The sequence below is a fragment of the Sus scrofa genome, chromosome 10 (genome assembly GCF_054392235.1).
Source record: "Sus scrofa isolate SSC_HxYL_T2T_F1_AM1 chromosome 10, Sscrofa_HxYL_maternal_Yorkshire_Landrace_v2.0, whole genome shotgun sequence".
In the NCBI taxonomy this organism is placed as follows: domain Eukaryota; kingdom Metazoa; phylum Chordata; class Mammalia; order Artiodactyla; family Suidae; genus Sus; species Sus scrofa.
In genome coordinates this window covers 91,766,518-91,787,507 of record NC_139392.1, presented here as the reverse complement: position 1 = coordinate 91,787,507, position 20,990 = coordinate 91,766,518, and the positions used below count along the sequence as shown (strand labels likewise).

Genomic DNA, 20,990 nt, shown 5'->3' with positions numbered 1-20,990 from the left:
TTTGTCTTTTTAGGGCCGCACCCTTGGCATATGGAGGTTCCCAGGCTAGAGGTCGAATCAGAGCTACAGCTGCCGGCCTACAGCACAGCCACAACAATGCAGGATCCGAGCTGCGTCTGTGACCTACACCACAGCTCACAGCAACGCTGGATCCTTAACCCATGGAGTGAGGTCAGGCATCAAACCCGCATCCTCATGGATGCTAGTCAGATTCGTTAACCGCTGAGCCATGACGGGAACTCCTAGTCTATGTTATAGGTGAGGTTTTGAAGCCCAGAGAAGTTAAAATGACATGGCCCAGATTAAACAAGCAAATAGTGGTGGCGGTAGAATTGAAAGCTGGATCCGTTTCTCTGCAGAAGCGTGCGTTTCCCCTGCCCTACCCCCTCTGTCTCTGGGGTCCGAGCTTCATCCTGATCACGTGATTCTGTCTTGGACGTGGAGGCTTCCCCGCCTTCGAGTCCTCCGGATCCCTGAGCTGCTGCGGTAGCTGGTCCTCTGTTGTCTGGAACCTGGTCACGTAGCGAGAGGAGCGGATGCACGTTTAGTAGAAGCTTCCAGACTGTCGTTATCGTCCAGCAGCCCTGGTCGGGAGGGAAGAAGGGGCCGGGTTTTTCACTGATGGTTGAGATTTTGTTTCTGGCTCCCTATTTTTTTCACTCTCCTGTGTAATCATGATACTCTTTCTTTTTTTTTTTTCTTTTTGGTTCCAGTTGTTCCAACTGTGTGGGTATTTTATTCCCAACTAAGGCGTGTAGTTTGTGTTTGTCCTGCGCCTCCAGGGCCGTGCATCCGGCTGCTGGCATAGGCGGTGCTCAGGAACTACTTGTTATCCGAATGACAGCTGACCAACCGGGTAACCCTGGGGGCAGGGCAGGCGCCGAGGTCAGAGTCAGGGTAGGGGGTCCCAGACCCTCGTCTGTGAGTTCTCGCTGCTGCAGCATGAACGGTGCCCCAGACAGCGTGGCTGCCGTGTCTGTTCTGCTGGGATGGGTCTCCCGCCAGAACCTCAAGGTCCGTGTGACCCATACACGGCTGCCCGGGGAGCAGATTGAAGGTCAGGGAGGTCAAGGGGCGCCTGGGCTAGAGCTTCCAGGGCCTCGACCCCAACCCAGGGAGCCGGCCCAGCACCCGCTGCTCCCTCCTGGTTTTCGCTGGAATCAGAGACCTCGCCGCTGTGTGGTCTCTGCAGGCGGCGGGATGAGCGTGGTGGGCCCTGATCCGGGCGTCCTCGGGGGCAGGTCTTCCCGGTCCGCGGGCCACCCGCCTCCCTCTTGGCTTCCCCAGGCACCGGGAAGACCTCGACCCTGGTCAAGTACGCGGAGAAGTGGTCGGAGAGCAGGTTTCTGTACGTGACCTTCAACAAGAGCATCGCCAAGCAGGCCGAGCTCGTCTTCCCCAGCAACGTCACCTGCAAGACCTTCCACTCCATGGCCTACGGGCACGTCGGGCGCAAGTGAGCCTCGCGCCGGCCCGGCCCCTGCTGTCCCCTCGCCGTCGGCACGCCGCAGCGACGCTAGGGAGACTTAGGGCTTTTCTCTCCGTGTACAGGCAGCGAGTCTAAGCACAGCTTTCATCACCTGTCCTTTACCCCGTGGACACTTGGGGGGTAACAGTGTCTTCCTGAGGGGTCCTCCTTTCTCCAGAGTCCGGCCCAGGAAGTCAGAGCGACTCGTCTGAAGTTGAGGGTGGCAGCGCTGTGGTTGGTCAGTTCAGGCTTTCCTCAGAAGCAGGGAGGGCAGACGTCGGAGCTGAGGGCACCTCGCCCAGGCTCCTGCGGCCTCTGAGCCCTGTCCCCTTGGACGAGGCTTCCGGGAGCTTCGAGGGTCCCCGCCCCCGGCCCCCTGGCGCTGGTCCACACCTTGGAGTCGTGGTATCTGCTGCGAGCCACTTGGTCTTCTGGGCGGTTAGATGTGAATTCTGCAAAGCCGACTTTTCCAGTCCCCTTCCGGTCCTACCGGGATCTCCCTCAGCTCCCCTGGCTCCTTTTCCTCACCTGTATGTGGTGTCCTCGGGAGCAGGGGCTGGGCCTGGGGGACACGAAGGTGCCGCTTTGCCGGGAGAGCCCACCCCGTTCCTGTGGGACGTGTGTTCCAGGTACCAGCTGAAGAAGAAGTTGAATCTCTTCAAGCTAACACCCTTCATGGTCAGCTCGGTGCTGGCGGAGGGGAAGGGTGGCTTCATAAGGGCCAAGCTGGTGTGTAAGACGCTGGAGAACTTCTTCGCCTCGGCCGACGAGGAGCTCACGATCGATCACGTGCCCATCTGGTGTAAGAACAGCCAAGGACAGAGGGTCATGGTGGAGCAGAGTGAGAAGCTGGTGAGGGGCTCGGTCCTTGGCGGGGGGGGGCTGGGCGGGGCTCGAGGCGCCCTTGGCTTTGGAGTCCTCTGAGCTGCTGGCAGGGAGGAGAGGGCTGGGGAGACCGCAGGCCCCTGGGGACAGCCGAGAGCTGTGCTGGGTTTCCTGGGAAGAACTCCCGCCCCCCTCAGTCCCCACTTCGGTCCTCCGTTCATCAGATGATCCAGTTGATATGAGAGCCTATTGTGGGGCCGGCTGGTCCTAGGAGCTAAAGATGAGACTCTCTCTTTGGTCACTTGCCACTTTTTTTTTTTTTTGGGCTGCCACGCAGCATGTGGAGTAGTTCCCAGGCCAGTGATCAGATCCCAGCTGCAGTTGTGACCTACGCTGAAGCTGTGGCAATGTTGGGTCCATAACCCACTGTGCAGGGCCGGGGATCGAACCTGTGTCCCAGTGCCCCAGACACCACTGATCCATCTCATTGTGCCACAGCAGGAACTCCACTTGGCAATTTTTAATGCATTAACCGTCGCCCTTAAGCCTCTGCTGGTCCACAGACGCTGCCCCCGAGTGATGCTCTGTCCCCCCCCACGTGTGGCCCAGCCCCCGATGTTGTCACGAGGCTGTCTTGGGGGGAGGGCTGCCTCCCTCGCTCTGCGGAGTGAACGCCTGATTTCAGGGTCCTCACCCACGCGTCACCGTGCCGCTTGCTTTCTAGAACGGTGTCCTGGAAGCCAGCCGGCTCTGGGACAACATGCGCAAGCTGGGCGAGTGCAAGGAAGAGGCTTACCAGATGACCCACGACGGTACGCGCTCCGCGTCCCGACACCCGCCGGCGGCACCGCCTGGCTCCGAGTTCTGACCCCGCCCCTTCTTGCAGGCTACCTGAAGCTCTGGCAGCTCAGCAAGCCGCTGCTGGCCTCCTTCGATGCCATCTTTGTGGACGAGGCCCAGGATTGCACCCCGGGTGAGCGGCGGTCAGGACAGCCGCAGGTCTCAGACGCACAGAACCGCGTCTGGATTCCGTGAGGGGGCGCTCGTTTGAAAGAAGGCGACTCTTCTCTGTCGAGGGGGGGAGCAGCCCGTGACACCTGGTCATTAGAAACCCTTTGTCACTTGACCTTGGGTCTCGGCAGCTGTCCCTCTTCTCTACCTAAGGCAGACCTGTTTTCCTCTAAGTTTCTCGCTTGGGTTCTTCTCGAAACATCGGCTGAGTCTCGGTCCTCAGATGATCAGGACCTGGACCCCGGCCGAGGGGGAACAGCAGTCACGTTAGAGGGACGGCTTGTGTTGTATAGTTTCCACGTGGTGCTGGAAGATAGTGTGATAGGGGCCACTGGGGGCCATAAAGTATCATGTTAGGAAAGATAACCTGCCTCCTTTTACGTTTGCCTGTGCACTTTTGTTTTTTTCTTTTTTTTTGCCCTTTTGGCTTTTTAGGGCGGCACTCACGGCATATGGAGGTTCCCAGGCTAGGGGTCCGAGCAGAGCTACAGCTGCCGGCCTGCACCGCGGCCACAGCAACGCAGGATCCGAGCTGCATCTTCTCCTTACACCCCACCTCACGGCAACACCGGATCCTTAACCCACTGAGCGAGGCCAGGGATCGAACTCACATCCTCATGGATGCCCGTCGGGTTCGTTAACCACGGAGCCACGATGGGAACTCCGGCCTGTCTGCTTTCTTAGCGTCCGTGATTTATTCATGAGGAATAATCTGCATTCCTGGCTCAGACACTGTTTCTTTGATCCGATACGAAGTGGTTTCTCTGGGTCGAGCGAGCCTCCCCGGAGACAACGGGCCCCTGCTGTCCGGCGTCCAAGCACTTTCCTCCTTTTCTGTCTTCGTGCCTGTTCTGTCTTTCAAGTCTTTGTGTTCCAGTCGATGTCCGTGGTTCTGTCAGTGTCTGCTCTGTACACACGCTCTCGCGCGTATCATCTTTGGTCACTTGCCGTCGCGCGTGCCTGGACCTGGTCCCGCGGGTGGCCTCTGTGCGCCGCCAGGGTTGCTGACCCCTGCCCCCCTTGGCCGCAGCCATCATGAACATCGTGCTGTCCCAGCCGTGTGGCAAGATCTTCGTGGGCGACCCCCACCAGCAGATCTACACCTTCCGCGGCGCCGTCAACGCCCTCTTCACCGTCCCTCACACGCACGTCTTCTATCTCACGCAGGTAGGAGCTCTCTGGCCCACAGGCACCACCATTCCGGCATCCTGCCCCGGCTTCCCAGGGTCTGCCATGGGCCGGGCCGGGCGCCAGGTCCGGCTCGCCGTGCGTAGCAGCAAATCCAAGCGGCGGGTCTCCGTGGTCCTCGGGGTCTGCAGAGTCAGACCTGCTGCCACGATAGTTACTGGCCTTTTTCACCGTGACGATGACGCCAGGCCAGCGGGGAGCCCTCGCCCTGAGTCTCGGCCTCGGCACCAGCCACGCCTAGCGGTCGCCGTGTTCTTTCCTGCAGTGTGTTCAGAGTCAAAAAACAGGAGTTCCCGTTGTGGCTCAGCGGGTTAAGGACCTCACGCTGTCTCTGTGAGGATGCAGGTTCGATAGCTGGCCTTGCTCCCTGGCCTCCCCTGCGGTGGTGTAGGTTTCCTGTGTGGCTCAGATTCGGTGTGGCTGTGGCTGTAGCAACTGCAGCTCTGATTCCACCCTTAGCCTGGGAACTTCCAGATGCTGCAGGTGTGCTGTCAAGAGAAAAAAAAAAAACAAGAAAGCAATTCACGGAGCATGTCCTTGATGGAACAGGACGAATGACTCGTTTTCCTGCCGCTGACCCTGAAGTACGACTCTCTCCCAGTCTGTCTGAGGAAGCGGGGAGGTGAGGAAGGCCCCCCAGTCCCCTGGTGTGTGCTGGCCGCCCGGCCACCAGCACGACATGGTTGTTTCGTGAGCCCCGCTGGCTCCTGCTTTCATGTGTACTAGAAGGAGCGGCTGACAGACCAACTCTTGTTACTCAGACTCGGGGATTTGGCACTTTCTCAAAAAGGAATGCGATGAGCTATGACTGCCAGGAAAACAGCTGACAAGTGTTTGTTGCCAAAGATAAAATTCTTGCTTTCAAGTGAAATCCACATTTGGTTTTTGTTTTGTTTTGTTTTGCTTTTTAGGGGCGGCATATGGACGTTCCCAGGCTAGGGGTCGAATCGGAGCTACAGCTGCCGGCCTACACCACAGCCTCAGCAGCACCAGATCCGAGCCACGTCTGCGGCCTACACCACAGCCACAGCAACACTGGATCCTTGTTGTCACTGTTGTGGCTCGGGTCGCTTTTGTGGCATGGGTTCGATCCCTGGCCCGGGATTTTCCACATGCTGTGGCTGCAGCCAAAAAAAGTATTCTTTGGCAATCATATAATGAGTTTATTGTTGTCATATTTAAATGAACTGAAGTTGCTAAAATGGTAATTTTAGACACAATTCATAAGTAAAAGCTCCTTCACGGCCTCACTAGTTTTTTAAAGTATCAAAAGCCTTGAGGCCAAAAGGTGTGAGCACCATACTCTTAAGAAACTCACTTTTGGGAGTTCCCGTCATGGCTCAGTGGTAACAAACCCGTCCAGTATCCACAAGGATGCGGGTTCGCTCCCTGGCTTTGCTCAGTGGGTTAAGGATCTGGCGTTGCCGTGAGCTGTGGTGTAGGTTGTAGGTGCACCTCGGATCCCGTGTTGCTGTGGCTGTGGTGTAGGCTGGCAGCTGCAGCTCCAATTAGACCCCTAGCCTGGGAGCCTCCATATGCCCCAGGTGCGGCCCTAAAAAGCAAAAGTCACTTGTGGTTTGAGGATGTGAAAGGCGCCAGCTTGCCTGCTGGCCTCGTCACCTCCCAAGAGCTGTGGAGTGTCAAGTCGCGGGAGGTCCTGTCCCCCACTGTGTGGCTTTACCCCTGGAGCTCCTCCTGTTTGCTGTAGTGATTTAGGGCGGCACCAGCCCACAGTCCTTTTTTTTTTGTAGTAGATGTTGGTTAGTTGCGGATTTATACGAAAATTGAGAGGATAGCACAGAAAGTTGTGATGCCCCTACATCCAGTTTGCTTTGTGACTCACGTCTCATTGCTGGGGTACATTTGCCACCGTTGATGAATTGGTACTGAGACCTTTTCATAATCCAAAGTCCCCAATTGATTCTGATTTTCATAGTTTTTATTTGACGTCCTTTTTCGGTCCCAGGACCTCATTCAGGCCACCCCCTTCCGTCCAGGGTTGTGTTTTTTGGCCTCCTGTCGGCCGCCCCCTGTGGTTTCTCGGGCTTGCCTTGTTTTTGACTGGCTTTTGCCTTGTCGGGGTTTGGTGGGTACACTGATGTTTTGGGAGGAAGACCTTGGAGGAAGATTAGCCGCTTTCATCATGAGCTCTGGGGACCTGTGCCATCCACGTGATTTATGACTGTTGAAGTTGTCTTGGTCCCTGGTCCCCTGGGCAGGTCTCTCCATCGGGATGTGACTGTCCCCCGGCCAGTCTCCACACGCGTGCTGTGGAAGGAAGTCCTGGCCCTCGGCCCTCCCTCGGGCACGAGTGGGAGTGTCTGTGTCAGTGGCCGGCAGTTCCTCTGCTAAAGAGATTTTGTGTCTTCTCTTCCCCGCTGTTGACTCATTTACATCAGGGGGGACTCGGGCGTCTTTATCGTTTGGGTTGTGGCTCCCTCAGAATAGTTCTGTAGAAACGCTTTACGGAAAGTCTCACTTTCTTTAGCCCAGTGATTGATGTTCTCTGAAGGACATGATGCTTTAACCTTGAGTTAAAAATGCACGAAAAAAGGCAATACATGCTGTGAGTTCAGGCAAGAATGATGTCTTCTTTTTTTTTTTTTTTTTGCTTTTCAGGGCTTCACCCCCATGGCATATGGAGGTTCCCAGGCTAGGGGTGGAATCAGAGCTGCCACTGCAACCTACACTACAGCTCACAGCATTGCCAGATCCTTAACCCATTGAGCGAGGCCAGGGATCGAACCCGCAGCCTCATGGTTCCTAGTGGGATTCATTTCCACTGCACCACAACTGGAGCTCCCAAGAATGATGTCTTCACAGCTGCAGTGGTCACGGAGTCAGGGCGTAGGGCTGCTTTTTGAAGGGTAGGAAATTGTTCTGCCATGTGCTGCAACAGGAGGAGGGCAGGAAACACTCAGGAGTGTTTTTGGCTACACTCGCTGCATGTGGAAGTTCCTGGGCTGGGGATTGAACCCACAGCACAGCAGTGACCCGAGCTGCTGCATTGACAATACCGGATCCTTAACCTGCTGAGCCACCAGGGGACTCTGATTATTCTTGTGGCTGGTTATGCAGGGCACTGGTTTTAAATTGGTGTTGAGGGAGCCTCAAGGGACAGGGAGAGCCCCCCCACCCTCCCTTAATCTTCAGTGTAACTTCGTTAGGGTCCACTGGGAAAGAAGGGTACGTGTGGTTAAAAGGAAGGTTTGCTGCTGGTCTCAGGGAACGTGGGACTAAGGCCGTCCAGCCTGTGAGGGTCCTGAAAATGCCCACCCCACCCCTCCATGCATCACTCTCCCTTTTTTGTACCAGGCGCATGGCCAGATGAAAAGGGGGGGGGCAGGATTCATGTGACAGGGGTTGGAGACAGGAAGGAAGAGCCGGGGCCGAGGAGACGTGCGGTTGGGGTTTCTGAGCGGAGCCGGAGGCAGTGGAAAGAGAACACGGTGGAAGACTGGTCAAGGCCTGGATCTGGGGGCGAGAGGCCAAGAAACAACTCTCAGGTTTCAAGATAGAAGATGCTCTTCGGAACCCTTCGACCCCGTCCTTTTTTGCCTGCCCAGCTTCCGGCCTGTGGGGGCGGGTTTCCTGGGGGACTCTCCAGGCCGCCTTGGCAGGCCGGTGAGCCCGGTGTGGTCGATGGGCTTCAGCGCGGCCGGGACGGGAGCAGGCAGGGCCCTCAGTGCTCCAGGCGGGGGCGTTAACTCTGTGCTTCCTGTTCTCGCACAGAGCTTCCGATTTGGCGTGGAAATAGCCTACGTGGGAGCTACGATCTTGGACGTCTGCAAGAGAGTGAGGAAGAAGACTTTGGTCGGAGGAAACCACCAGAGTAAGGCTTTCAGTGACCCTCGTTTGTTCCGCCAGTTCGTGTTCCTCTTCCTCTGGATTGGCCCTGGAGCCTGTGCTCTCTCCCCAAAGGTGGCATCAGAGGTGATGCCAAGGGGCAGGTGGCCCTGCTGTCCCGGACCAACGCCAACGTGTTTGATGAAGCTGTCAGGGTGACAGAAGGGGAGGTGCCAGCTCGGATCCACCTGATCGGGGTAAGAGTGCGTTTCGGTCGTCTGCTCGCTCAGGGAAACACGGCCCATGCCAGCGTCCCCCGCACCCGGGATCATCACGCACAGAGGCCCTTGGGCTTGATTGTCCCCACATCCGCACTGTGGCTGAAGCCCCGCCCCCGGCCATGCTGCTTAAGTGAGTCCTGTACCGTCAGGCCCAGCAAGGGCTCCGCTGCCCCTAAAAAAGGTGAGGGCCCCTCCTTTTTTAAATGGTCGCACCTGCAGCATTTGGAAGTTCCTGGGCCAGGGATTGAATCCCAGCTGCAGCTGTGATTTACACGGCAGCGACACTAGATCCTTAACCCACTGCGCCAGGCCGGGGATCAAACCTGCACCTCTGCAGCGACCTAAGCTGCTGGAGTCAGATTCTTAACCCACTGTGCCACAGTGGGAACTTCTCCTTTTTTTTTATTTTATAAAGATTGTCCAACCGAGTTACAGAAGTTTTGGAAATTAAAGGGAAAGAATCACCCTTAATCTCAGTTCTCATTTTTGCTGATTATTTATGTCTTTGTCCTTATGGATGTGTGTTTTTGCATAATTGCACGTACATAAAAGAGTATGTAGTTTTTATTCCACCTGTGAACAGTTTTTCTCTCACGTTGCTGCTTTAATGAGTTTACAGTATTCCAGCACGGAGGCAGCATACTTTAGACTTTTTAGTTACTGTGGGGAAATGGTACTTTTGGAGTATCTTCCACCGAGGAGGGAGGCTGGTCCCCTCTCGCACGTCCACTGTATCATCGTGCTGGGTCACTTCCCGTTACAGTTCAAATGGTACAGTCGTCTGCGGTCTCTGAGATTAGCATTTGTGTCCCTTCCCAAGTGCTCCTGGGAGTGTGGAGCCTTGGGCTCGGGACCGGGCCCCAGTCAATGCTCTGCCCCCACTTCCAGGTGGAGTGGGCTGATCTGGGGGGTCAGGCAGGCCCTGTCTTCCGGGAGCGGACCTCTTAACACATCCAGTAATCTGGCCCCATGCACAGTGCCTAGTTCTTTCCTCCACAGTGACAGCAGTTCCCATTGTGGCTCAGTGGGTTAAGGACCCGACCTTGTCTCTGTGAGGATCCAGGTTCAATCCCTGGCCTCGCTCAGTGGCTTAAGGATCTGGCGTTAGGGTGAGCTGTGGCTTAGGTTGCAGACGCAGCTCAGATCCTGCGTGGCTGTGGCGTAGGGATACGGCCCCTGGCCTGGGAACTTCCATGTGCCCTGGTTGCAGCCCTAAAAAGAAAATAAATAAAACAGCAGAAAAGGAACAACGTGAGCGTTTGTGTTCCGCACTCGGTATCTGGGTCTGTTTCGACTCCTGGAAGCTGGGTGACTTAAATTGCCTCCCTTGACAGGAAAGCAGCCTCCAGCCCTAAGGAGCGAGTCGGGTGAGGCAGCAGCCAGAGCGGGCGCTCGCTTGGCCCTGGTTTGCAGGCTGTGCCGTGGCCTCTGCCTTTGTGCGTGACGGAGTTTCCCGCTCGCGGTCGTTACGCTTGGGGTGCAATTTGAGATTCATTTCCAGAAAGCCCGTCGTCTCAAAAATCGCACCTGTACGTTTGCTTTGCTTTGGTTTGGTTAACAATGGCCACGAAAACAAAAAACGACAAACAATAAAACCCCAGAAATCCCACCCAAAAAACTTTTCCAGGGGATCAAATCATTTGGATTGGACAGAATCATTGACATCTGGACCCTCCTTCAGCCGGAGGAAGAACGCAGGAAAAGTGAGTGCGTGCGTGGTGGGCGTGGCCTCGCCGTCACCAGGGCAACGGGGCGGAGGCGGGGGGGGGGGGAGGAGGGCGGAGCTCGCGGGGCTTTTTCCCAGCGCCACGCGCGAAGGCCTCCGGTTTCGGGGGAACCCGAGAGCTCCTCCAGCTCCTCCGCCCCAGTCTCGGGAGTCTAGGTGTCTGTCTCACGCTGCCCCTCCGCCGCCTCCCCCGTCCCTCTGCTGGCCCCGGCCTCGCACTCCGACCTTCTGCCTGGGCCCCAAGCGGTCATTTCTCACTTTCCCGTAGCGCCTTTATTTTTTCACTGCTGCGCTATTTCCAGTCCCCGAGAAGCCGGCAGGGTACTCGGGGGTAGGGCTCCTTCCTGACCTGCAGTTTGGAGCCGAGGGGCTGGGGCACAGCTCCGGGGGCCGCCCTGGCCAGGTCAGTGACGGGTCTGGACGCCCACCGGCCCGGCCCGGAGACCCTTTATGCCGCGGTGCAGCCTGTGTCACCTTGAGCCGTCCGCGTGTTCCCTGCAGAAAACCTCGTCATCAAGGACAAGTTCATCCGAAGGTGGGCGCACAGAGAGGGCTTCAGCGGCTTCAAGCGGTACGTGACGGCGGCCGAGGACAAGGAGCTGGAGGCGAAGATCGCGGTGGTGGAGAAGTACAACATCAGGATTCCGGAGCTGGTGCAGCGGATAGAGAGGTGCCACATCGAAGACCTGGACTTTGCCGGTGAGCAAGGCGGGCCTGCCTTTCCCGCCCGGGGCGCCGGCGGATAGGGAGCAGCCGGCCGCGGTGCTTCTGGCCAGGGAGGACCGCTCCCGGGACCCTGTGGCCCCGTCAGAGGAGGGCCAGGGCTGTGGTTCTCCTGTGGCCCCTTTGTTTCTGTTGTACTCCCAGCTGGGAGAAGGGGCTCCCGCGTCCCAGCTCTGACCCTGGGCACACCCCCACCCCGTTCGGGGCCGCTGTCCCCTCGTGTGTAGGGACGGGGCGCCGGTCGCTGCTGTGAGCGCGGGACCGAGACGCTGGCGTGTACTCAGCACCAGCAACGCGTTTCTACTTCCGCTCGTCTCTTCCGTTTTCCTCCCCCCCCCCCCCACCTACCTGGCCTCGCAGAGCTGCAGCGGGCTGGAGAAGGTGGTTAGCGTTTGGGGGTGCAGCGGGCAGAGCTCCTGTTCCCTCCTCTCCCCGTGGCCCCGTCTGACCCTGCCGGTTCTCTTCCAGAGTACATCCTGGGCACGGTGCACAAGGCCAAGGGCCTGGAGTTCGACACTGTGCATGTCCTGGACGATTTTGTCAAAGTGCCTTGTGCCAGGCACAACCTCGCACAGCTGCCCCACTTCAGAGTCGGTAAGACCCCAGCCAGCTCCCTGGGAGGTCCCTGTCTGGGGGTTCCCTGCGGGCGCTGCCTTGCTTTTTCTTGGATGGTGTAGCCTCTTGCCAGGATCCTTCCAGAACAAAAATCCCCCTCGTCCTAATTTGGTTATTCTTAGACCATGTTTTCCTAGAAAAACTAAGCTTCCAGGGTCCACCTCCCTGGGCTACTTGTGGGGCAGTTGTATTTGTCGTGCTGTGTGTCATGTTGTGTTCCTTGTGCTGTCTGTCAGGTGTTTGTCGTGCCCTGTGTGACCTGCACCACCTCTGCAGGTGTGTGTTTTCCCCATCAGACAAAAGCTCTAAAACCTGCAGTTCACCTGCTCATCAAAGTGTTTTTTTCTTTAATTAATCCTCCTTTTTATTGAAGATGCCCCAGAATCATAACAGTGCAGTAACCAGCCCTCTATCATTTGTCTGCTTTGTGTCACTTCCAAGTCAAGGCGTCAGTGCTGTGGTTTTGGTTTCAAATCTTAGAACAAAACCACTTGAAATTTTTCTACACACAAACAAAAGCTTTTCTTTAGTCGTGGACTCAAAATTTGGGGCATGACCTGCACTGGTGGGCCCCAAATAGAAATAGCAAAAATTCCTTGACTCTGTTGTAAAATGAGAGAAAGACCTGGTCTGGCAAGCAGACTGCAGGGCAGGACTGCAGGGCTTTGCCTGGAATCCGCGCTCATTGCACGCTGACGTTTCTGTATGTCTTTGGCAACAGCTTGATTGCGATTATACAATTTGGGTGCCGCTCGGCCCCCCGTTCAAGGTGCACAGTTTGATGACATCTCGTGTAGCCACAGATGGACTGCTGGGCGCCGCTGGGGAGGTGTAGGGCAGGCGGTCGCAGGGACGGTCACCGGAGGCACCGCCAGACTGGACCAAGGGGGAGGGCGGCATCAGGGGAGGGGAGGCCTTCAAGGTGGTGGCCTCAGGTTTGCGCCTGGGCCCTCACGTGGCCGGGGCCCATCTGTCCAAGAGACCTCACCTCCATGAGCTCAGTGTCCCCCAGTCCTGCGGGGTTGTCCTGACGACTGGCGGGAGCGAGCAGACGTCCGCGCCTTGTGCGTTTTGGGTGTCGGATGACCGGCGATGGGGCCCCAGGATTTCCCAGAAGCAGAACGAAAGGAAAGCCTGGCTGCTGTGCCTCTAGTCTCTCAGGGTTCTGTTAGTGGGAGAATTTTGTCCAGAAGCCAGCAAATCTTGAGGTTTCTTTGGGGGGCGGGCGGGAGTGGGGGCAGGACACCTCGCGGTGGGAACCTGCCCTTTTGTTGATGCATGTCCCCCTTTCTTGCTTCAGAGTCCTTTTCTGAGGACGAGTGGAATTTACTGTACGTGGCGGTGACCCGTGCCAGGAAGCGGCTCATCATGACCAAGTCCTTGGAGAACATTTTGACTCTGGCTGGGGTAAGAGGGCACGCGTTCATTTAACAGCGTTTGGATTTTACCGGGTTTGAATAAGGGAGCAGCTGCCCCGAGGCCTTGGGGTCGGGGGCCCTGGGTCCGAAGAGGCCTTCTCTCTCTTACCCAGTGCGGGCAGGGGCCTTGCTGACCAAAGAAACCAGAGCCTGGGTTCTTTTTCCTAAGACAGCTTTGAAGCTTTCGTCCGAGATATAGCAGCCGCGCCCAGGGCTGCGGGATCTGTCCCGCTCAGCTGGCGCTCAGCACTCCTTGAGCCATGAGGGTGTTCTTGGGTCTGTGCGTCGTCCGCTCCCCGGGGCCCTATGGAACCGGCAGCAGCAGCCGCCTGCCACCGCCCTGGACTCGGAAAGACTGTGTCCGCGCCAGGCAGGGGTGCCCCGGCCCGGGCCTGGGTGCTTGGCTGAGACACGGGGCCGAGGGAGCCGTCTCTCGGCACCCGCACGCCCTCATGTCCCTGTCTTGGCTTTTCGGCCTTTCGAGGGCTTCAGGATAAGCCGTTGAGTTTTGTCATCCCTGTTGGGTTGGAGCGCCTTCCCCTGAACGGCTGAGCAGCGGTCCCTGTGGCTGCGAATAGGTGCCCCTGGGCCCCCCGCCTGGATATCAGGTTCTTCGCCGTCTTGTGCTTTTCCCGCTGATGCCACAGCGTGGGACCTCATGCACAAGCCCCCTGCATCGTGGGGATACGCTTCTACAATCCGAGCTTCTGGGTAAGGGACAAATGGATGTGTCATCTTTGCTCAGCATTGGCACATCCTTCACAGGGATGGTATACCTTCAGGTCCCGCGAGGTATGTGTTAAGAGCCCAGTGGCTTCTGTGTACCTTTTAAGGCAAAAGTGAGTTTTCTCCATGGAGAAAAGCACGCGGAGCCTAGAGGAGTCCTAGCAGTGGGCCCGTGGGCGTGAGCGGGTGTTGCTAGGTCGGAAGGAGCTTGCGTGAAGGGAGGACGTGTGCTTTTTCTTAATCGAGGCTTCTGAATCAGTCTGGGTTCAGCCTGTCTCGGTGGTGGCATCCACCCTCCGCTCCTGGGGTCCCAGGGGCTTGGGCAGGGGAGGCACTTAGGGATCAGGAAGGGAAGTTGTGAGTCGTGGGTGGTGAGGACTTGGAGCAAAAGGGAGCCCTTGTTTCTGGCCCCTCATCACCCACAGGGCGCCCGGACATTCTGGTCTCCCCGTCACCGGAACCAAGAGGTGCCAGGCAGCCTCCTTTATTTTCGAGCTTCTTAGGAAGTCTCCCTAATCCAGAAGCCTTTTTGTCCTCTTCTTTCTCTGAGTTTTGGGGATGTGAGCGAATCGCTATATTACTGAATTCTTAGGGGACACGGGAGAGGCCAGTTGCTCGGTGACCGCTTCTCAGCTCCAGGAGCTTGGCCTCCTGAGCGACACTCACACGTGTCTCCTCGGGACCGTGCCTGCTCCTACTGAGCATCTGAACCGGCCTGTGGACCGGTGACAGTGGCATCCCCTCCCTGGGTGAGGCTGGGCGGGGCCTCGCTCCCACCCGGGCTCTGAGACCTCAGGAAGGAACCCACCACCCACCGCCCGACCTCTGCTTCCTAGTCTGTTAAACCGGCCTCCGAGGAGGGGTTGGGCAAGGTCGTGATGAGCTGGCGGATCGCAGCCTCTCAGTCCATCGGCAGGAGCGAGGGGTCCTCGGGGGCTCCGTCGTGTGGAGGTTAAGGAGAGATGGAGGGGGGACGCGCTCAGGTCCCAGGTCCGCTGCGTCCTCCTTGGCAGCCTTTGGCGTAAGTGACCCAGCCTCTCAGCTCCCGTGCCCTCGTCTGTGCGGTGGGGACAATGACAGCGTCTTCCGACAGTGAGGGCTGTGTGTTCAGTGCTTCATAAGCAGGGCCCGCCTCTGCGTCAGGAACCAACACGTCCAAGAGCAGAGCAGCTTGGCGTTAGCAGCCTCAGGCTGCGGCAGTGCGTGACTTTGATTTCTCAGGGCCAGGGCTTCACATGAAGCTGCAGGTGGCTCTTGCTTTCCCCTCAGGGTCTGTTCGCAGCAGCTGGTGTTCGCAGTTCCTTAGGGGATGTGTCGCCTCCCAGGTGTGGTCCGCGGACCTGTGAACCTGCTGGATGCCCAGGTTGCCACTGAAAAGTGGGGGTGGCTTAATTCCCTGACTCCTGTTCGCTTAGTTGGCAAATAATTAGATCTACGGAGCCTGTGTTACCTGCCAAGCCCTGTAGTTAGTGCTGCCAGGTACAGGTAGCAAAGTCACGTGGTCCAGGACCTCACAGGATCCCGTCTGGGCAGGAAGCCTTTAGCTCTGCTGGCAGGGCTCTGGGGCCACACCTACAGGGTTGTTGATTTGTTTCCAAACTCATTGTCTGTGTGAGAAGACTTTATTTGTCCCCTTAAGTTTGATTTTTTAAAGTTTTGGGGTTTGTTTTAGCTTTTAGAAATTGTGGGAGTTCCCGCTATGGTGCAGCAGGTTAAACATCAGACTTCAGCAGCTTGGGTTGTTGTGAAGGTGTAGGTTCGATCCCTGGGCCTGTCCAGTGGGTTAAAGGACCCAGCATTGTTGCAACTGCAGCCAGATTCAGTCCCGGGAACTTCCATATGCTGAGGGTACGGCCATAAAATAAAAAATTGAAAAAAAAAACCTTTTGCCTCAGCCTTATAATAAATTCCAACCTAATGGTGAAAAACAATTTCAGAGCTATTGAATGATGCCTTAGGATAAGGAAGGTTTTCTTGACATGACATAAAAATAGGAAATCATGAAACAGGTCAGTCCGATGGCACCAAAATATAAAACTTCAGTGTGAAAAAGTCTCAGCTGCCTGTAGTCAACTCTGAAAAGACATCCTTTGAGATGAAGTTGTTGTCTCGCCAGTTTTACCAACGGGGCAACTGAGGCACAGAGGTGTTAAGGGACTTGCCCCAGGTTGCACACTGGTGAGCGGAGAGACGGGGCTGTGACCCGAGGTCGTCTGGCCCGGGGCTGCTCCGCGTAAAATCGAGAGAGCAGCTGCAGAGTGGAGGGGCACGTCCCCCCTCTGCCCAGCACATGCTCGTGTGGTGCAGCTGTGTGCCCACTGCGAGCCAGGCTAACCTGTGCCCTCCTGGAGCTTCCGAAATTGCCCAGAACGGGCCGGGCACAGTCACCAGGACTGCAGGTTCCTGAGAAACAGACACCCTGGGGGCAAAGGAGTTGAGAGCAGGGAGTTGAAAGCAGAGGAAGCCCCAGGAACCCGGGAATCGGCTTCAGAGAAAGATACACACCGTCCCTGGTGGCCAGGGAGAGGCCAGCTGAAACTGTCACGGTGAGAGCCAGGACCTTGGCCCTCTCGGGGGACGGCGGGAGGGGTACACCCCGCTGCTCTGGGTTCTCTTCTGGTGGCACCAGTTCTCAAATTGTGGTCGGGGGAACCTTCGGGAACCTTTCATAATACCCGTGCGTGAACTCCGTAAGGCCCTTGATGCCCAGTGCTCACAAGCGGACGGGGGTTTTGATTCCAGCGGCCCCGTGGTGTGACGTCACCGAGGATCGAACCCAGAAACAGAGATGGGAGCCCAGCTGGCTTCTTTTAAGCTGGACACGAAAGATGTAAAGCTGTGTACTCTTCTCGTTAGGGTTTTTTTTTGTTTTTGTTTTGTTCTGTGCTTTTAAATACAGTTGTGGGAGTTCCCTTCGTGGCTCAGCGGTTAACGAACCCTGCTAGTATCTTTGAGGATGTGGGTTTGATCCCTTGCCTCGCTCAGTGAGTTAAGAATCTGGCATTGCTGTGAGCTGTGGTGTAGGTCGCAGACGCAGCTCGGATCCCACATTACTGTGGCTGTGGTGCAGGCTGGCAGCTGCAGCTCCAATTCGACCCCTAGCCTGGGACCCTCCATGTGCTGCAGGTGCGGCCCTAAAAAGACCGAAAAAATATATAGTTGTTTTCCAGAAAAATGCTCAGGTTAACATACGATGGGCTTATTATTTAGGTTTTAAAGGAGTTAATGAACATTTAAAACGTGTTTCCGTTTCTAACCTGGTCAGCATCAGAGCTCTAACCCGCAGAAGCAGGACTTCGGAGCCCTTGACATTTGCTGGTGTCTCGGAGTCCTGAGACCAAAGCGTTTCAGAGCCGCTGCGTTGCAGTGGTGCCTCTCCCAGCGTAGCCTGTGATTCATTAATGGTTTAGGAACCTAGTTAGTGGGTTATGGTGAAAGTTGAAAAAAAATCCAAAGGAGGAATCCGTACACGTCATGTGAGGTTACATACTATTTTGTGAGACAGACTTCAGCATTTTATACGTGTGTGTGTGTGTGTGTGTGTAGAACTGTACCATTGGGTGGGCTTCTTGGTGTGGACTGGGGTCAGGAAAGGTGGGAGGCCCTGGAGGACCGCTTGCACGTCTGGGCGGGAAGGCCTGTGCCAGGATGGTCGTGGCTGCATTGTTGTCGGAAGTGAGTGGGAAACCTCGTGAGTCTGCACATGAAGAAAATGGCCTAAGGAAACGGGGAGGGCGTTCCTGTCGTGCTCAGTGGTTGAGGACCCCAGCTAGTATCCATGAGGACTCGGGTTCGATCCCTGGCCTTGCTCAGTGGGTTAAGGATCCAGCGTTGCCCTGAGCTGCGGTGTAGGCCGAAGACACAGATCTGGCGTGGCTGTGGCTGTGGTGTAGGCCTGCAGCTGCAGCTCCTATTCCACCCTTAGCCTGGGAACCTCCATGTGCCATGGGTGTGGCCCTAAAAAGCAAAAAACAAACAAACAAAAAAGACAGAGTACAAAGGACCAAAAAAAACCCATGGAGGAGCAAGATGATTGAACCCAATATAGCACCTCAAAGAATGAGCTGGACGAGAAGCAAACTCAAAGTACAACACGTCGGTGAATAAACACTGTAAGACGACGGCTTCTGTCCTTGGAAACACACGTGACTGCGAAGCCAGCTCAGGGTGGATTGCAAAGGGTGCACCCAGATTCACGGCCCAGCTTTCCCCTGGGAAGAGGAGGGCACGCGGGCCCAGGGCATCCAAGGACATCGGTCATTTTGTGTGAGAAAGGCTTCCGCACGGTTCATCGTCAGGGCACGGCAGCACGAGCATCTGTGTGCTTTTTGTTCTTGCCCGCAGGCGGTAGGCAGGTCCTGAAAGAGAAAAACCACATCAATCAGAATCGTGAACACGGATTTTGCAAAAACTGGAGAAATAGCCAGTTGTAATCCAAAAAAACCATGCAGCCATCATGATTTGGTCAGCACATATTTGCAGTCTTGCCGGCCTGCCAGAACCTTCTTCATCTCCTCTGGGGCTGTTTTTGTAGCATTTCTGGTCTGGGAGGTAACTGACATTTGATTTGGGCACCCACAGGGTGCTGGGCCCTGAGCACTTAGCTTGCGTAGCTGTATGTCTTCCTCACAGCAGCTGGGTGAGGTGGGTGCTGTGTTACATGCATTTCACACAGGGAGAAACGGAGGCTTAGCGAGCTTCAGTGTTTGCCCACTAGAACGGCCAAAGGCTTGGGAAGAGGAGACAGGCAGGCTGGTGTGGGCAGCAGTTTTGAAGCTCAGCTGGGTTATAGAGAGAATATGCGAATTGGAGTTCCCTGGTGGCTCAGTGGGTTAAGGATCTGGTGTTGTCACTGCAGTGGTTCAGGTTGCTGCTGTGGCTCAGCATCGATCCCTGGCCTGGGACCTTCCACACCACAGGTGCAGCCAAAAACAAAAAGAGAGGGAGAAAGCATATGCGAATCATAGTGAGTGAGTTGGGGATGGGTCAGCCTAAGATAAAATCCCGAAGTAGCCCTGAAACATCCTCGTAGCCAGTAGTTTCGCATGTTTGTCCGTGAACCCTTATTCTTTAAACGCAACCCTTTTCACAAGAACTCAGCTCTAAGTGCCCTCTTCAAGACTGTGGCAGCTGGGGAGACCCTCGGGCAGTGCTTTCCTTGCTCAGGGACTCTGCTCCCCCGGGGGCTTCCGTGTGCAAGGGCGAGGCAGCACCCTTCCTCTCTTCTCACGCTTCCTTCCCAGGAGTACTTCCTGCAAGCAGAGCTGACGAGCGACGTGCTAAAGACGGGAGTGGTGCGCTGCTGCGTGGGCCAGTGCAGCAACGCCATCCCCGTGGACACCGTGCTTACCATGCGCAAGCTGCCCATCACCTACGTACGTGTCCCCCCGACGCTGCCGCCGCCACCACAGTCGGCGCGCTCCCGCTCCAGTTGGGCAGCTGTGTGCTTATCTGGGGGGGGGGGGCGTCAGGGAGGGAGGGAGAGGGGACGCCTGCCCCATCCTCACGGGGGCTCTCCGCGAGGGGAGTAAGGCCCGCGAGGGGGTCACAGCCAGGGCGCGGGGCACGGACTGGGAGTGGGGGTCGTGCCGACACCCAGTGGACCTGGGAGCCCTGTTAGGTTTCTCTTGGCGCTTCACCCCTCACCTTGCCGAGTCCCGGGGCTGTCACAGAGCAGAGTGCGCCCGGGGCGGCTGTGCTGGGGGTGGCGTGAGCGCAGAGCCTCTTGAGTCTCAGAGCATCAGAGTTGAGACGCCTGGTCCTTTTCCTCTAGCGGCGCGGAGTTTGGCGGTGGGGTTGCGCTTCCCAGTGGAAAACGCTTGTCCTTCCGCTGTCCCCCTCCCCTCTCTTCTCGTCTGCCCTGCAGAGCAGCAGGAAGGAGAACAAGGGCGGGCACCTGTGCCACTCGTGCGCGGAGCAGCGCATCGGGCCGCTGGCCTTCCTGACCGCCTCCCCCGAGCAGGTGCGCGCCATGGACCGCACGGTGGAGAACATAGTGCTGCCGCGGCACGAGGCCCTGCTCTTCCTCGTCTTCTGAGGCCGCGGGGACACTGGGCGGACGCCTGCCCCTGCGGATGGCATGGGGGTGTCCGTCCCGAGTCCAGACTCACTCACGGAGCATTTTCCCAGGAAGAAGAAGCCGACCAGAGCTGGACCTGCCGGGTCTCTGCCCCCGGAGGTGGCCAGACCCACTGCCCCTCCTCCATACACGGCAGGCCGGGGGATCGGGGGTGTTCTTTTGATAAAAAACATTTTATGTATTTAAACTTTTATTACGAGGTTTCAATTAAACAGGCATTGTAGCACTGGCCTCCACGTGTGGCGCCCCTGCCTTTGGCCCCGCTGTCCCCGGACGTTCTCCACCCCCCCACCCCACCCCCCTTCATCTCTTCAACGGCTCTGTGACTTTCCTGTGGCACACCCACGTGAGCAGGCGGCTTAACGTTCGGGGTGATTGATAGCTGATGCATCAAAAGGGGACTCAGAGTTCCCGGCGTGACTCAGCCATAACGAACCTGACTAGGATCCATGAGGATGCAGGTTCGATCCCTGGCCTCGCTTAGTTTGTAAAGGATCCGGCATTGCCGTGAGCTGTGGTGTAGGTCACAGATGTGTCTCGGATTTGGCATTGCTGTGGCTGTGGTGTAGGCTGGAGGCTGTAGCTCCAATTCGACCCCTCGCCTGGGAACCTCCATATGCCACACCTGTGGCCCTAAAAAGCAAAAAAAAAGAAACTCTTGGAGTTACCCTTGTGGCTCAGTGCATTAAGAACCTGACAGTATCCACGAGGATGTGGTTTGACCCCTGGTCTTGCTCAGTGAGTTAAGGATCTGGTGTTGCTGCGGTGTAGGTCGCATATGTGGCTCGGATCTGGCATTGCTGTGGCTGTGTCTTAGGCTGCTTTGACCGACCCCTAGCCTGGGAATTGTGTATGCCACGGGTGCAGCCCTAAAAAGAAAAAACAGACTTTTCATACAGGTATAAGACATAGTGGGTGTTCCATCCTCACGGGCTCTCGGCCTGAACAGGGAAGCAGCGGAACACCTAGAAAACAAGAGCAGAAGGACACTAGCCAGACGTCGCATGTTCCCAGCAGTGGATCTGAAGGTCACGCCGACCCTGGGGGGTGCGCTATGGGGGGTTGCCGAGTGGACATAGTGCAGTTGTGGTCCTGGAGGCCAGCAGGAGAGACATGTCGCTTGGACATGCTTGGATCTGGTTTT

General features: G+C 56.8%; 1 protein-coding gene across 1 annotated transcript in view; it reads left to right on the top strand.

Annotated features, from left to right (window-relative positions):
• FBH1 (F-box DNA helicase 1) overlaps window positions 1-20,077 on the top strand; it is a 45,046-nt gene extending 24,969 nt beyond the window's left edge. Inside the window, exons 11-23 of the mRNA XM_021065037.2 lie at window positions 1,288-1,456; window positions 2,098-2,320; window positions 3,018-3,105; window positions 3,180-3,266; window positions 4,335-4,471; window positions 8,225-8,324; window positions 8,414-8,535; window positions 10,187-10,262; window positions 10,787-10,984; window positions 11,477-11,602; window positions 12,924-13,030; window positions 19,011-19,142; window positions 19,634-20,077. Coding sequence (XP_020920696.2) covers window positions 1,288-1,456; window positions 2,098-2,320; window positions 3,018-3,105; window positions 3,180-3,266; window positions 4,335-4,471; window positions 8,225-8,324; window positions 8,414-8,535; window positions 10,187-10,262; window positions 10,787-10,984; window positions 11,477-11,602; window positions 12,924-13,030; window positions 19,011-19,142; window positions 19,634-19,804 — 1,736 coding nt within the window. The 3' untranslated portion in view covers window positions 19,805-20,077. The remainder of the gene's footprint in view (window positions 1-1,287; window positions 1,457-2,097; window positions 2,321-3,017; window positions 3,106-3,179; window positions 3,267-4,334; window positions 4,472-8,224; window positions 8,325-8,413; window positions 8,536-10,186; window positions 10,263-10,786; window positions 10,985-11,476; window positions 11,603-12,923; window positions 13,031-19,010; window positions 19,143-19,633) is intronic.
• The last annotated feature ends 913 nt before the right edge of the window (window positions 20,078-20,990 follow it).